Below are 15,515 nucleotides of genomic sequence, written 5' to 3'. Positions count from 1 at the left end.
TGATAAGTTCCAGTTCAACGGGTTCAAACAGAAAGACTTGAAAGCAGAGAAAAACTGTGTATCTTATAATCGACATGACTTTATCAGATGACAATACTAACACTAAAATAAGGCTTGCGCATAGTTGTATACTTTAATTCAGTCACGGACCCGTGATATCACGGGTGTGTTCTAGTATTATGTTATATATGTGTCATTCAGTTTATATGCTTTACGGAATTGCATGTACAAGTGATGTCCGGAAACGCCTTTTTGTTTTACTCTCTCTTTTATTAAATGTCGTCAACGTAAGACGTGTTTTTTTGTTAATGAGCAAGTCCCAACCCAAAACTAAAGTTAAAAGACGAGTCCCATATCGTCACAACTTGACCTTAATTTCTGGTTCATTGTCATTTTTGAGTTTTTATGGTCGGGTTTGTTTCTCATATGATAATCATACTTCCCTATAATTGCCTTCATCCACTTCATAAGTTCATTTAAACTGAGAGGGGGGTCTTTAAACGTCAGTGGATAGTTGTCTCATTTGCAAACATACCATATCTCCTTTTTAGCTTACATGACCCAAAGGCCCAAGTGAGCTTTTCTCGTCACTTGGCGTCAGCCATCGTCGTCCGTCGTCGTCGTTAACTTTCACAAAAAAAATCTCATCTGAAACTAATGGGCCAATTTTAACCAACTTAACAACAATCATCATTGGGGCACATAGCTTTTAAAATGTGTCCAATGACCCTGGCCAACTAACCAAGATGGCCGCCACGGCTAAAAATAGAACATAGGGGTAAAATGTAGATTTTGGCTTATAAATATCTCTGAAACCAAAGCATTTAGAGCAAATCTGACAAAAAATGTTTATCAGGTCAAATTTATGTGACCTAATGTTTTGAGACAAATTTAACCAAACTTGGCCACGAATGAGCATTAGGGTATTATTAGTTTTTAAAAATGTGTCCGATGACCTTGCCTGCCAACCAACATGGCTGACATGGGTAAAAATAGAACATAAGGGGGAAATGCAGTCTCTAGTTTTTATATCGTGCAACAGGTCAACTTAATATTATGCATATAACGATTGCAAGGTTTACATTTCTTTGTGTGACCTCTTTTTCATATTTAGAAATACAATTACATCAAATAATAAAGAAATGCTACTAGTAGATATTATGTGTCTTCAACTCGTTTTTTTAATATAGTGTATGATAAACAAAGATAGCAGGTCGCCAGCAAACCGTCTTTGATGTCTGGACAAGCCAATAGAAACAGCAGTAGCAATAGCTATGATTCCTTACTTGAAAATAGTTTGCCACTGGATGCAAGTGTAATCATCACTGGATATGAAAAGCCCTGGCTTGATAGATCTGCTATTTGTTTGGATGCAGGGTCGGATACAGATCATGAGAAAATAGAGAACAATGAAACAGCTGTTCAAGGTACATTATTTTTGTATAATTAACTATTCAAACGATCGAAAATGAAATGTAAATCACATTAATACCTCCTATCCTCTTTCATGCTATCGCCTTACATATGTTCACCCTAAGCATGAAACGGTTGCAACTGTTACTCTGGTGTTACTGCTTCGTGTATTTAATTTTCAATGACACACATATTGATGGATCATAAGCCTTCATTACATATAATATTGAACAAAAAATATAAAAAGATACAACCAAGCAGTCGCAAACCTTATAAGAGAGCACTATGACCAAATGTGATACTCTGCAACAAAACTGGCATTGATATTTGAAATCATGAAATCTCAATAAACAACACAGAAAACTAAAGATAAAGTCAAACCAGCCCAAGAAAATACCAAAGGAGAATAAAAAAATTACAAAAAAAAATATAACAGAAAACACAATGAATATTTTTTTTACTGTAATATTCAATTATTGTTTTATATTTTTGAAACAATCTTTATCAAGAACGCTCCGAGCCAAATTGTTGTACAGACGCAGGGGTATAAATGCATGAGCAATAGTGCATGAAAAACAAAGATCCAAACCATCCTCGGTCATTTTGCCTAAAGGAGTTGCAATCGGGTTGCAGTCGTAATTTTCGTTTAATAAAAAAGAAGTAAAAGATAACAAAGGGACAATAAAATCACAAAAAACGAAACAAGATAACCAGTCTAGAAACACTAAATAGAAATTAAAAAATACAGCGACACGAAATCAACAAAAATCGAAGGCGGTCTTAAAAGTGCTCCCGAAGGGTATGCAGATCTCCTATTTCACATGTTGCATCGGCCCATCGTGTTAAAATGGCAAGTACAAATTCGGTGATCATTCATTCGGTCATGCCGCAAACAAGGAAAAATGACGTGAATATTGAAATGACAATTGGAAGCGTTTGAAACTGAAATAATTTGCATCGGAAGGCACCCATAACCATATGAAATAATTTTCATATAAAGGTAAAATAGCTTAATCCAATGGTAGTGTACATATTGATGGTTTAGTCTTAGAAAACATTTTCAGTTACTGCGAGTAGTCTTAGTTTTATACTTTGTATCTATTTTTAAGTGATGAGTAGCGATCCGATGAGTCTAGCCTTATCAAGTTTGTTCTTATGTTGTTTCGTTACACCTCTATCCCCTGGTGACGAGATAATTGTGCGCTTACATATATGTTTAGCTCCGTCACATTCTACATGTGACTGTCACAAGCTACTGCCTGTCATATACAAAGAAGATATGATATGATTTACAATGAGACAACTTTCCACAAGAGACCAAATAACACATAAATTAACATCTATAGGTCACTGTACGGTCTTCAATAATTAACAAAGCCCATACAATATAAAGGTCCCTAATGACAAATGTAAAACAATGCAAACGAGAAAACTAATGGTCTGATTTATGTACAAAATAATGAACGAAAAGCAAATACATACCACAGCAACAAACCACAACCAATAAATTACAGGCTCCTGCTTTAGGACAGCTAAAGCATACATGTGTCATAATTGTTTTTTTGTTCATTACCAAAATTTGGAATAGACTTTACTGAGATGAAAAACTTGTGCCTAATTTATATTTCATCTTTTTGTAGATCAAGATAATGAAACAAGGCGGTCTTCATTCACGTCTTTAAAAAACGATTCTGTTATTGAAAATAGTATGACTATAGATAAAAGTATTATAATTACCCAGTATGAGAAACCTTGGGCTGACAGATCTGCCATTGACCTTGAACCTGATTGTTATTCTGAACAATGTGTTGTTAAAACAACTGAATCAAACACTACTCCTTCAGACGTACAGCAAGCGAAACGTGATCGTGAAAAAAGACATACCCGTGAACACAAACACTCAGACAATGAAAATGGTAGCGGTAGAAAAAGTAAAAAACGATCAAGAAGTAACACACCCCTTCATCGGAAAAGACGAAAACCACGTAGATACCGATCAAGAAGCAGCAAAACAAAGCATCGGTCCAGAAGCAAGACACACGTGCATCGCACAAGACGCCAAACGCATCGATACCGATCAAGAAGCAGCGAAACAAAGCAACGGTCCAGAAGCAAGACACACGTGCATCGCATTAGACGCCAAACGCATCGATACAGATCAAGCAATGAAACTCAACATAGATCAAGAAGCAATGAAACTCAACATAGATCAAGAAGCAATGAAACTCAACATAGATCAAGAAGCAATGAAACTCAACATAGATCAAGAAGCAATAAAACTCAACATAGATCAAGAAGCGATAAAACTCAACACAGATCAAGAAGCAACAAAACTCAACATAGATCAAGAAGCAATGAGACCCAACATAGATCAAGAAGCAATGAAACTCAACATAGTTAAAGAAGCAATAAAACTCAACATAGATCAAGAAGAAATGAAACTCAACATAGATCAAGAAGCAATGAGACCCAACATAGATCAATAAACAATGCAACTCAACATAGATCATGAAGCAATGAAACTCAACATAGATCAAAAAGCAATAAAACTCAACATAGATCAAGAAGCAATGCAACTCAACATAGATCATGGAGCAATGAAACTCAACAAAGCTTAAAAAGCAATAAAACTCAACAAAGCTTAAAAAGCAATAAAACTCAACATAGATTAAGAAGTAGATACCAATATGCCGTTCTAAACGCAAAGAACATATAACGTTCTAAAAGCAAAAAATCAAGTCGAAGATCTAGAAACATTAATTGACATTGGCCGGGGAGCAAAACAACCAAACGTAAGAAATAGACTGAAAAAAGTAGTTAAACAAAATAAAGTTATGGTGGAGTAAGACATTATTTAATTGTTGAACTTGTTTGTTTATCATATTGCAGCACATGACCTATAGTAAGTTGTCGATTTTAGGTAATAAATGTAATAACCTAGCATGATGATGTATATTTTAATAGAAAAACACAGTACACCGCATATACAAAAGCACTTACCAGGATTTACTGTTCGTTCTTCAAAATAGTAGTGCAGTTTTATCGTAACGCCATGTCACAGAAAGTGCACACCCACTCACCTTTCACCAGTTTCTAGATATATATAATTCTTCAAACTCATTTATTCCTTTAGACAAGGTTTTTGATTTGACTGTTATAAACCTATCATTTTTTTTCGCGTATCATATGTCCATTGTACTTTTTTTGATTCAGTGACTGCTTAAAAAATATACTGGTAGTTTTTTAAAATGTGAATTTCAAACTTACTATGAGTAAAGATCAGTAAAAGTATACCCGTATTTAGTAAATGGGTTCCTTGTATGATATCCGTCAGACAGGGTCACCTAACTTTGACCTCATTACATAGATCATTCGTCATTAAGGCCGTTTCTCCGATACAATAAGCAGTAGGCCAACTATAGAACTTTGGTGTATGGAAATTTAAAGATTGTTAAGGTGAAATTTCGGTTTTGCAGGTTTCATCTGACCTTGATCTCATTTTCATGGTTCATTGTTTTATGTCGAGTTTTTGTCGAGCTTGCGACTTCTGTTGCAGAAAACTCGACATATGGATGGCGATCTGGCGGCTATACTATGTAGTACAACGAAATCCGAGTTATAAATTTAAATTATATTGGAGAGCGCCACTAGCTCATTAGAGCCTCTAGTTTATTATTATTTTACATGCACTATTTGATGACACATATCTACATATTTGGCTTATTTGAGGATACCGACATAATTTTATTGAACCCTATCTTCAACTTGTCTAGACTTCACTATGCCCTTGTAGTTTTGAACATTTCAGTGCGTGCTTTCAACACATATGTCAAATTGAACTTGAAATTTCAGATACACTAGAACAGACCCGCGATATCGCGGGTCCGTGACTGAATTAAGTATCTAATTATGTGTAAGCCTTATTTTAGTCTGCATTTTTAGTATTGGTATTATCCGATAAAGTCATGCTGATTATAAGATGCACAGTTTTCTGTGCTTTCAAATTCTTCTGTTTGAACCCGTCGACCTGGAACTTATCAATTATTGGTAATATTAATTATTTGGAAAACAAAAGGGCCTTCGGTTATACGTTTATTTGGCGAACAAAAAAAAACGGTCTTTAGATTTAGTAGTATAGATATACTATGAAAAGTAGGTCTGCTTAATATTTGGATAACATTTAAGAGGGACAATTTTGAAATCAACACCACACAAGCTGTACGGTCACCATTAAGAATAAGTTGACGGTAAAGATGCATCTGTCTCAAATAACAAAGAGACATGTCTTTCGGTCTTAAAAGATACCCCAATATACTTCTGATGCTACCGATTGTTTCCAATCACCTATTGTTATATTTTCCCTTTCCCTGTCGACGAAGCCGTTCTTGAGTTGTTTCGTTTTTAGATGTTTTGTTTCTACGTCATATTGTATATTTTAAATGGATTTGCGAGGTTTGAACATAGGTATACTCTTCTGTTGCCTCTCATCCAAAAGTACGTCCATTTCGGTTAAACATAATGTAGAATTTGGAGCTCCTTGAAAGATACTAGTACTTAACATTATTTTAATGTAAGAATAGATTTGATCCCTGGTTTAGACAAACTTTACATGGAATATAAATCTTTCAAATATTACGTCAGATTATACTCATATACGTTATGAAGAAAATGTCTTATTATTTGATAGTTTAAAAGTAAATATGATGATAAATTCATTGAATATGAAACTACAGGAGAAAGCATATTTTAGGACATGTCACAATAAATAGTCTTATCAGTTCTTTTATTAATAAAAAAAATAATCATAAAATATAACAATGGAAATATAAAAAATGCACTTTGTACAAGACTAGTGTGTGATTCATTAACAAAACCGTATAAAGTGTATGCAGACAAATGAGTTATGCCAGTTAAATAATATTTAAAAAAAATATACAAATGTCCTGTTTAAAATAAAAAGTAGAATGAAATTCAAAACAGTGTGGCTATGGCCATTGATTGACACATTAAATTCATCCATTGACTGCGACAATTTACGTGAACGTTTGTCTGTAACGACCACTGTTCACGACGTACCTACGATAGACATTTAAACTGTGGGGTCACCAAAGGTTTCTTAACGCCTTTTATATAAAATAATTCGAAAAAGTAATCAGAATAACCTTTATGTTTTGATTTATATAATTGATATAAATCAAAACATCGTGTTATTTCTGATTAATTTTTCGAATTACTTTATTAAGGTGTTGAGAACCTTTGGTGACCCCATAGTTTAAGTGTCTTTAAAAGGTACATGGTGAACAGTGGTCGTTACATACAAACGTTCACCTTATTGTCCCAGTCAATGGATGAATTTAATGTGTCAATCAATTGCCACAGCCACACTGTTTTGAATTTCATTCTATATGCCAGTTATAGATATAATGCACTTTACAAAAATCTCGACTCACAAACTCCTTGAAAACTCAATCACACACGCACTGCTATAGACGTTTTCTGCATTCCCTGAACATTGCATGAACATTTTGGTGTCGTTCGTTACTTGGTATAACGATTTATAAATGAATTAATATATATTAGAACATTTGCCGTATTACATGTAGCCATTTTACTAATGCAAGCAAACTCACTCATACGATACAGACATACAGAAAAATAATACAACAGAAGAGATACATTGCAAAGTATAACTGTAAACTCCATAAACATCAACTAAATATAAATAAAGTTGTAGGGCAAACTTCCCTTATGTCACACCACTGACCATTTATTAAAAGACTCAAATATTTTCTTATATTACATATGTGTATTATTCAAGGCTTATGTCAGTTATTTTTTGCTCATGCGACCAAATCTTATATGTCCAATATGACAAAAAACTGCAATTCTTACAGGGTTTTTTTTGCAAATTTTTAGTTTATCTTAAAATGAACGAGCCATAGAAAAAATACAGAAGGAAGTAAAAGTAAAGCATGACGTATCATTAGTATATAAATTAAATCATTTTGGATACAGGCGTCAAAATCATATTCATCCTATCACTGGCTATCGGTACGACAGGAAAAAAATAAATAATATCTGAATTTAAACAAAAGTAATTAATACTATAAAACAATATGAAAAGGATAAATTATATTAAAACAGTGTGTAAAATTGACAGACTCTCACATTTCTCAGATCTTTTTCTTACATAAAACAAGTTCACACCGATAAGGAATGGTTAAAAGCAGTCCGACTAAAATATCACCCATTATCCAATCATAAGTGGATGGCGGGGACTGGCATTAGTCCGACTGGTTTAAAAGCACCGTTAAACAAAAAGATATTTGCATTGATATTAATCCTCCGTACATATTCCTGGCAATCGGAATATTATACTTGGTCACGAAAGAGTGAATGCTTTTTCATACCACAACTTCTTTTTTTTATATTATCATTATTTCTTTGGATGTGGATCATTGACATCATAAGGAGGTGGTGACTCATGATACCCTGGTGGTGGTTCATGATATCCTGGTGGTGGTTCATGATATCCCGGATGTGGATATCCCGGGTTGTCTTCCGCCGGAGGTGCAGAAGGAGCAATAGGTGATTGATTAGATTGTCCTTGTGGATACCCTGTATGTCCTCCTGAAAAGTATCCGGGTCCTGGGCCAGTCTGTCCAGGATATTGACCCCCTTGAGGATAGTATCCTTGACTTGGACCAGGCTGTCCACCGTATGGTCCTCCAGGCGGTGAACTCCACTGACCAAGATTATGAGGATTTACACCAGGTTGACTGGTCACTACGGTATTTGGTTGTGCATCATCAAATGGTTTATTATCATGATAGTATTCCTCTACAAAATGTACAAAAAATTATATATAACGTCTTATCTGACCTTGCATAGTTTAAATGACATCGCTCAATATGGTAAGTTTACAACCGCCAGGGTCCACTTGCGTAAGGAATCACAATTTTAGTTTTAAAAGTACGACTATTTAAAAGTACTACAAACTGTAAAATAAGATTTTTGCAGTCAGCACTATTGGCGGTTTTGATTTTATTTTGTTAGTCTAGGACATTTAGGATGAGATATAGCACATGTTTTAAATTACATGCAACATATTCATTTACTAATTTTAATTGACTACTTGTATACATACAGTACTTCAATATTGATCGATCGCCATCTTTATTACCGAAAATTGAGTTTAATTGTAAGCACTCGTGATCCTACATCCTGTTGATATTTTTGCATTGAACAAGCCGTTGATCAATGATGACGTCTTTTCCCCTTCACTATATATATATATATATAAATCCGTTGGATGTGCAATGATTGATACATTAATCTGGGAGAACATGATTTATTCATTAGTTGAAATTGGCTTTTGAACTAGTTTTCAGTACTCTTATTTCTGTGCTTTGTATCTATTGTGTTTATGTCAGTACAGTGGTTGTATCAATAATACTACTCACTGTATGAATATCATTAAGGTTATTCTATGATATTACGAAACAAAGAAGTTTTTACATTTATACTCACTTGACATTCCAATGAACGAAACTCCCCAAAAACAACTCCATACCCATCCAACAAAAAGTATTGGTGCGAGTATAATTTGTAAAAGTCCAAACAAAACACTTAAAAAGAAACTACAGAACTTGTCACAACACGTCATATCTTCATTTCTAGCACAACAACACACACAAAAACCAGCTATAATTGTACCTGAAATTATAAATATTTACTATACTTCAAGGGAGAAAAATGTAGTTTCTTTCTTAATTATTCTAAACGTTTATTCTATGAACCGCAAAACCTTTTAATAGATACCGTGTATACGAATTAACAGAGATGTCACTGTAGGATTATGTACAGGTCAACTTCAAACACTTGTCTTATACAATATAACATGGTCAAAATAGTCCCGAGTATAGATAAAGTTATGAATAAACTCCTTCTGTGTTATTTAGAATTCGAGATTTAGAACTAAAATGTGAAAGGCACAACGGGACAAGGCTAAATGGCATGATGGGTGATATATATGGTTCTTGCATGTGTATATGCCACATGTAGAGCAGGATCTGCTTACCCTTCCGGATTAGTTAGTGGATATAAACATGTTTCATCAATTTATTTTTAACTATTTGCCGTATTTTGAGTTCATGACAATGATAGTGAATTGCAAATTTCTCGTAAACAATGAAATATTTATTGATAACGACTTTAAAATTTTACTACAAATTGACAGAGATACGACGAAAAGTTGAAGAAACAAGAATGTGTCCCTCTGAGGTGTCTAGTAACGTGATACATGCCTCATCTACACTATAATTTTCTATGTTCAGTGGACCGTTGAAATGGGAAAAAACTGTAATTTGGCATTATGATTAGAAAGATCATATCTTAGAAAACATGTGTATTTAGTTTCAAGTTAATTGGACTTCAACGTCATCAAAAACCTCCTCGACCAAAAACTTTAACCTGAGATGGAGCAGACGAACGGACAAGCAAACGAACGGACGCACAGACCAGAAAACATAATGCCCATGAATGGAGCATAAAAAAACACTAATCAAACATATGAATATCCGGTAATTGAGCCTCTGTGAATTGTTCCAGAGAAAGCAGATTAAAATCTTAGTCTGTCTTTATATATGAATAATATTGCTGTATATACAAATTGACAAGGTTCCCCTCAGTGGTGGATCCAAGGGGGAGGGGTCCGGGGGTTGGAACCCCCTTTTTATTTACCGATCAGTGCATTTGCATGGGGACACATAGTTTGAATCCCCTTTACCCTGGGTTGGGACCCCCGTTTTTTTTAAATGGCTTAATCCGCCCTGCCTCTTGTGATACGCTAAACGCACAAGACTATTTTAAGGCCATGATCTATTTTGCTGGAGCTCGTCTTCACTAGTTTAGTCGTAGTATTTTAAAAACAGGTTCTGTTATTTTACTTGCAAGACAAAATAGAAGACAAATCAAAGACGATATAATATCAATGGGTGTACATCCACTTGCATTTTTTTTTTAAAATGCATTTATTATATGTCATTACAAGGAATTCCAGAAATAAAAAAAAATGTTTTGGCTTTTAGTTGGAGGCTGTGCAGCACACTTTTTTTTATTATACTTGTAAGGTGTCATTTAATCGCGCTTTTGTTGCATGTTTTCCCCCACTTTTTAATGTGCATGTCTTGTTGTATGTGTTCATTTTAAAAATTATATCCTCTACCGTAAAAAAATATATATATGGTGAACTTTGTATTTAAAGCACGTTTTATTTTCTCCTACCTATAGGATAATACTCTCATATAAATACGTTTTATATCAACACCATTAATCATTTGATACAAAAATGTTGTTATACAAATACGGATATTTCTTAGAATTGACGACCATCCTTTAAAAGTTACGGTCATCATTTAGAAATTACGGTCATCCTTTACAAATTACGGTCATCTTTTAACCAATTACGGTCACCCTTGTTATGAATTGCTGATTCTGTTACGGTCATCTCGATTGTGATTTACGGTCATCTTAAGCGATTTTTTTTAAATCGAATTTCCTGTTTCATGCACATTTCTCGGAAGTAATTTGTGATTTCCGTGTGAATCTTTTATAAATTTATATCGTATCGATGTCTCCTTTGTAAGGAAAATGATATAGAAACACTGTAACACTTTACAGACAATACAGATACTGATCTATTTTTTCATCCGACATCTTGGGATGACCGCGAATGCAGTTACGGTCATCAGCTTTACTCCAGTGAAGTGTTGTAATTTTAAACTATCGGCAAACAGGAAGTGGCTGCACAGATATATTTATAAACCGACGTAAATTTCTTTATTCCATATATACATTGTCATTCGTACATTTTATGCCAGACATGACAAGAACCATAAACCAATTAATAGTAATAATTTTTATGTTGTATACAAATTCACATTTCGTCTAACATGTTATAATAAAATACCCGAAATATTTTACGACAGACAAATTTTTACCAGTAAATTACTAAATTTTTTTTTATCTCATTCATGTCATTTAAGAGATTTGAAAAGTTCTGACAAATACTGTTCATCATTTCGAAAAAAGATCTCTCTATCATGATCATTTTTATGCATACAACTAATAATAAAATGTTCATTTTAAACCAAATTACGACGTCTCATTTCTTTTTCTTTATAACAAGGACGTATAACTAACTAATATACGTCCTTGTTTATAATAAGATTTGTATCTGTCTTTTATCCTTTTTTTTTTTTTTTAGATCACCACGATTATGGGTCTCTTCAGTAAAATTCCCATTTTACATGTGGCAGAAAATTGGCAAAGATAGATCTACAGAAACAAGTTTTCATATTGAAACAAGTATTTAAGTTTTCTGTTTTTTTTGGGGTTCTATTTGTGTTCCAAACGTAATAAAAGAAGCAATACGTCTGAATTTTGAATATTCAGCTTTTCTTTATAATGTTACTTGTATGTATTATATATGAAAACGAGCATTCTATATTACTATCATTAAAGCATATTTTGTAAAAAAAAAATATAGATATCAGACAGTCATGACAGTATTATCATGATTATAAAGCCTTGTTCTATAATTTTTTTATAATTTAATCCAATATATCAGTGCAATATTTTACAATATAACTAGCTTTCCTAGTACTACTGCACCAGATAAATTTCTCTGACTAGTATATTAAGTTCAATGGCCATTTCATATAGAACTAGAAATTTTTTGGCTTTATCTAAAAAATAATAGATATGGGTAAAAATATTCTGAAATAAATATTCATTTTTTGTGGACTATTCATATGATTGACAAAAAATGACTACATCTAGATATAAAGTATAGATTAGTATACTATAGTACGTCATTTGGACATTGTCAGAGGCAGATTTAGGAGGGGGGGGGGGGCAGGCCCCCCTTTTCTGGGAAAAATTTGGTTGCTTATATAGGGAATCACTGAAGCATGACCGGAGTGGGCCCCCTCTTAGGCAGTCGACAGGCCCCCACTTATGAAAATTTCTGGATCCGCCACTGATTGTACATGTACATGTAACATGTATATATCAAACTGATGCATAATATCTAGTAGTGAATGAATTTCCACATGCAAGCAGTGGCGGATCCAGAAATTTTCATAAGTGGGGGCCCACTGACTGACCTAAGAGGGGGGCCCCGCTCAAGTCACGCTTCAATGATTCCCTATATAAGCAACCAAATTTTTTCCCAAAAGGGGGGGGGGGGGCGGGCCCCCCTGGGCCCACCCTCTAAATCCGCCTCTGGCAAGATATGTTCAATTTTTTACTATAAATGAGGGGGGGGGTAAGGAGGGGAAATCCCGGGCTTAAAAACACGATATCCAAAAATAGAATTCCCGGATCCCGAAAGGGTCAATCCCGAAATCCCGAGCTTAAAAACACCCATTCCCGGAGTCCCGTTAAAGATCCTACCCCCCTCATAAATGTGCAATGCGTGTTGACACTCACATATACTTAGAAATATGAATCAGAATGACATAATTTGTATTACTCACCTATACCTGGAACTAGAAAATTTAATATACAACATATTACTGCCAGGGGCATGGGCATTGCCGGGATATATTTCCTGTCTTTCTTGGCCCTGGCCCTGGGCCTACAACCACTACCTTCTCCTAGTCCCATTCTCTTTCCTTGTTTTGTTTAGGTTACTTCGGTTTGTGTATTGAATACACTAATACACTAACTTACATGTAAAAATTTATCACGTTGTATTGATCAATATGGTTATTTTTAGTAACAGGAAACTTACACTTGTTTAAAGTTAAAACTAGCGGGAAATATGAATACCTCGGAAGACTGAAAAATACATTATTTTAGTTGATTTATTTTTAAATATTGGATTCACTTTTGAAAAAAACATAATATCAATATATTTTTTTGGTCATAAGCATAGATACAGAGAAAGCAAGAGATTGAATAATTTATTATTTTCATTTGAACATTGCGGTTACTATGGGCTAATAATTTCGCGCGGATTTGTCATGTTTGAACAAAATAGCCCACGCAGCATTTTATTAGGCAGACTTCATTTTCATTTGTGAGTTTGAGCCCTAAATGCGGTGCTTAAAAGTGGCGTGAAAAACAACAAAAATTAAAACCAAATCATGTTCATCGCGTTCTTGGGAAAAGTTATTTTATGGCAAGCCGTTTTCATCAAAACTATGTTTAAACCATTTTTCGAAAAATTTACACACTGAGAATTACAACAAAGCACACTGAGAATTAAAAATTATACACTGAGAATTAAAAATTACACACTGAGATTTCATAAAGACGCACTGAGATTACAAAAATGAAAAACAGACTGAAAATTGAAAATTACACACTGAGAATTGAAAATTACACACTGAGAATTAAAAATTACACACTGATTTCTTAGTGTGTTATTTTAGGTTTTAAAATCTCAGTGTATATTTTTTTCGAAAAAAGGGTTTAAACATAGTTTTGACGAGAACGGCTTCCCATATTATTTTCCTAGTTATTAATACCAGTTAGGTCCACAGGCGCTTGGGTATATGATACAGATTTTTTGGGGGATTTTTTTTTGCTGATTAAAACATTCAATTTTCTATATTTATAATACATATCTATCACTTCTGTGCATGTCACACCAAGTTTCGAGTGATTTAAACGACCCAGAGAAAATACCCAATTTTACTATCCATACTAAGAAACAAAAAGGCAACTAACTCGACGCCATTTTTCTGCTATCTATAAATAAATAGATTGGTCGAGTTAGTTGCCTTTTTGTTTCTTAGTATGGATAGTAAAATTGGGTATTTTCTCTGGGTCGTTTAAATCACTCGAAACTAGAAGAGACATGCACAGAAGTGATAGATATGTATTATAAATATAGAAAATTGAATATTTTAATAAGCAAAAAAAATCCAAAAAAAAATCTGTATCATATACCCAAGCGCCTGTGGTTAGATCCTCAAAATATTCATTTCCAAACTCCTCCGTTTCCTTCCCCATATTATGAAATTATCGGGTTAGCCTCACGTATCAAGGCATATCATAGGGGAGGGTTGAGATCCCACACCCAAGCACATAAACTGAGCGTAAATTAACTCATTTTGGGCCTGCCAGGTACCTCTAGCCTTAGTTAGTCTTGTGTGTGTATTTTTCTTTTTTAATTTTGGTTCATTCGTTTGTTTCAGACTTGGGTTAGGCGTCCATGATTTCTCTGAAGTAGTATGATACATTATTGTTTGAGTGCCAGTTGAAGCCAACCTCCGTGTGCCCGTTTATTTCGCTGCTTTTAAGACCCATTGGACATGGTGGCCTTGGGCATACAAGTTTTTGCTTTTCAGTGATCGGGTTTTTGTTTGTTTGACAATTCCCCGTTCCATTCTCTATTCTATTTACATTTTTTAAAATAAATTGAAACATAACGGCTGAGCTTGTCAAACTCAGAGAAATTAAATTGCCTTATGGGTTGTAAAATCTGCAACTAAATAAACAGACCGGAACATATCATGTTGTCAGTACTATATTTCCAGGTTGGAAGGTGTATTAATAAACAAAATGACAATTCAAAAACTAGACATTGACCAATTACAATCCAGGATACAATTTAAAACAAACTTATTTAAAAATGTTGTTAAGCAATTATGCTGTTGTGCCCTGAGAAATAGCAATGAAATAATCATACCTTTTAAAGCGGCGCAGAACGTTTGCGCTTTTTTTTAATGGACATTTGCGCTGTATGAAAAAGGACAAATTGTCAATAGCGCTTTAAATATCAATACACCATTTGAGTTAAACTACGGTTAAAAGTTGGAGATCATTTAACTTATAAAAGTTTCATTTCAATGTATAAAAGAATTGTTTTATCTGTTATAAATAATGATGTATTGTCATGCTGCCCATCAAGGGCCCTTGATTGGAGTAATAAATATTCTATTCTATTCTATTCTCTACATAGGCGGATCCAAGGGAGTCCCTTCGTGTAAAAAAATGAGTTGATTATATAGGGTATCACTGAAGTATGACTGGAGCGGCGGCCCCCTTACGTCAGTCAGCCCCCCCTTTCCATAAAGTTCTGGATCCGT

The 15,515-nt window shown here is 34.1% G+C and overlaps 2 protein-coding genes across 2 annotated transcripts; one reads left to right on the top strand and one right to left on the bottom strand.

The window, feature by feature from the left end:
• The first annotated feature begins 264 nt into the window (after positions 1-264).
• Positions 265-4,354, top strand: LOC139499005 (peptidyl-prolyl cis-trans isomerase G-like). The gene is made up of 3 exons (XM_071287662.1): positions 265-287; positions 1,191-1,427; positions 3,054-4,354. The coding sequence occupies exons 2-3, from the start codon at positions 1,235-1,237 to the stop codon at positions 3,812-3,814; spliced, it is 954 nt and encodes a 317-aa protein (XP_071143763.1). The 5' UTR covers positions 265-287; positions 1,191-1,234; the 3' UTR covers positions 3,815-4,354.
• A 1,825-nt stretch (positions 4,355-6,179) lies between these two features.
• On the bottom strand, positions 6,180-13,199 carry LOC139517125 (uncharacterized). The gene is made up of 3 exons (XM_071307837.1): positions 12,954-13,199; positions 8,944-9,129; positions 6,180-8,253 (listed from the first exon to the last, which is right to left on the bottom strand). Exons 1-3 carry the CDS (start codon positions 13,081-13,083, stop codon positions 7,850-7,852), a joined length of 720 nt encoding a protein of 239 aa, XP_071163938.1. The 5' UTR covers positions 13,084-13,199; the 3' UTR covers positions 6,180-7,849.
• Positions 13,200-15,515: the final 2,316 nt, after the last annotated feature.

The sequence above is a fragment of the Mytilus edulis genome, chromosome 1 (genome assembly GCF_963676685.1).
Source record: "Mytilus edulis chromosome 1, xbMytEdul2.2, whole genome shotgun sequence".
Taxonomy (NCBI): domain Eukaryota; kingdom Metazoa; phylum Mollusca; class Bivalvia; order Mytilida; family Mytilidae; genus Mytilus; species Mytilus edulis.
Note: the sequence above shows the minus strand (reverse complement) of the source record. Positions and strands in the feature narration are given on the sequence as shown.

Excerpts from the sequence above, each read along its gene's own strand:
- LOC139499005 (XM_071287662.1), top strand. The coding sequence starts at position 1,235 with ATGTCTGGACAAGCCAATAGAAACAGCAGTAGCAATAGCTATGATTCC. Across the intron at positions 1,428-3,053 it reads CAATGAAACAGCTGTTCAAG|ATCAAGATAATGAAACAAGG; the intron begins GTACATTATTTT and ends ATCTTTTTGTAG.
- LOC139517125 (XM_071307837.1), bottom strand. The coding sequence starts at position 13,083 with ATGGGACTAGGAGAAGGTAGTGGTTGTAGGCCCAGGGCCAGGGCCAAG. Across the intron at positions 9,130-12,953 it reads TTTTCTAGTTCCAGGTATAG|GTACAATTATAGCTGGTTTT; the intron begins GTGAGTAATACA and ends TTATAATTTCAG. Across the intron at positions 8,254-8,943 it reads TTCGTTCATTGGAATGTCAA|AGGAATACTATCATGATAAT; the intron begins GTGAGTATAAAT and ends TACATTTTGTAG.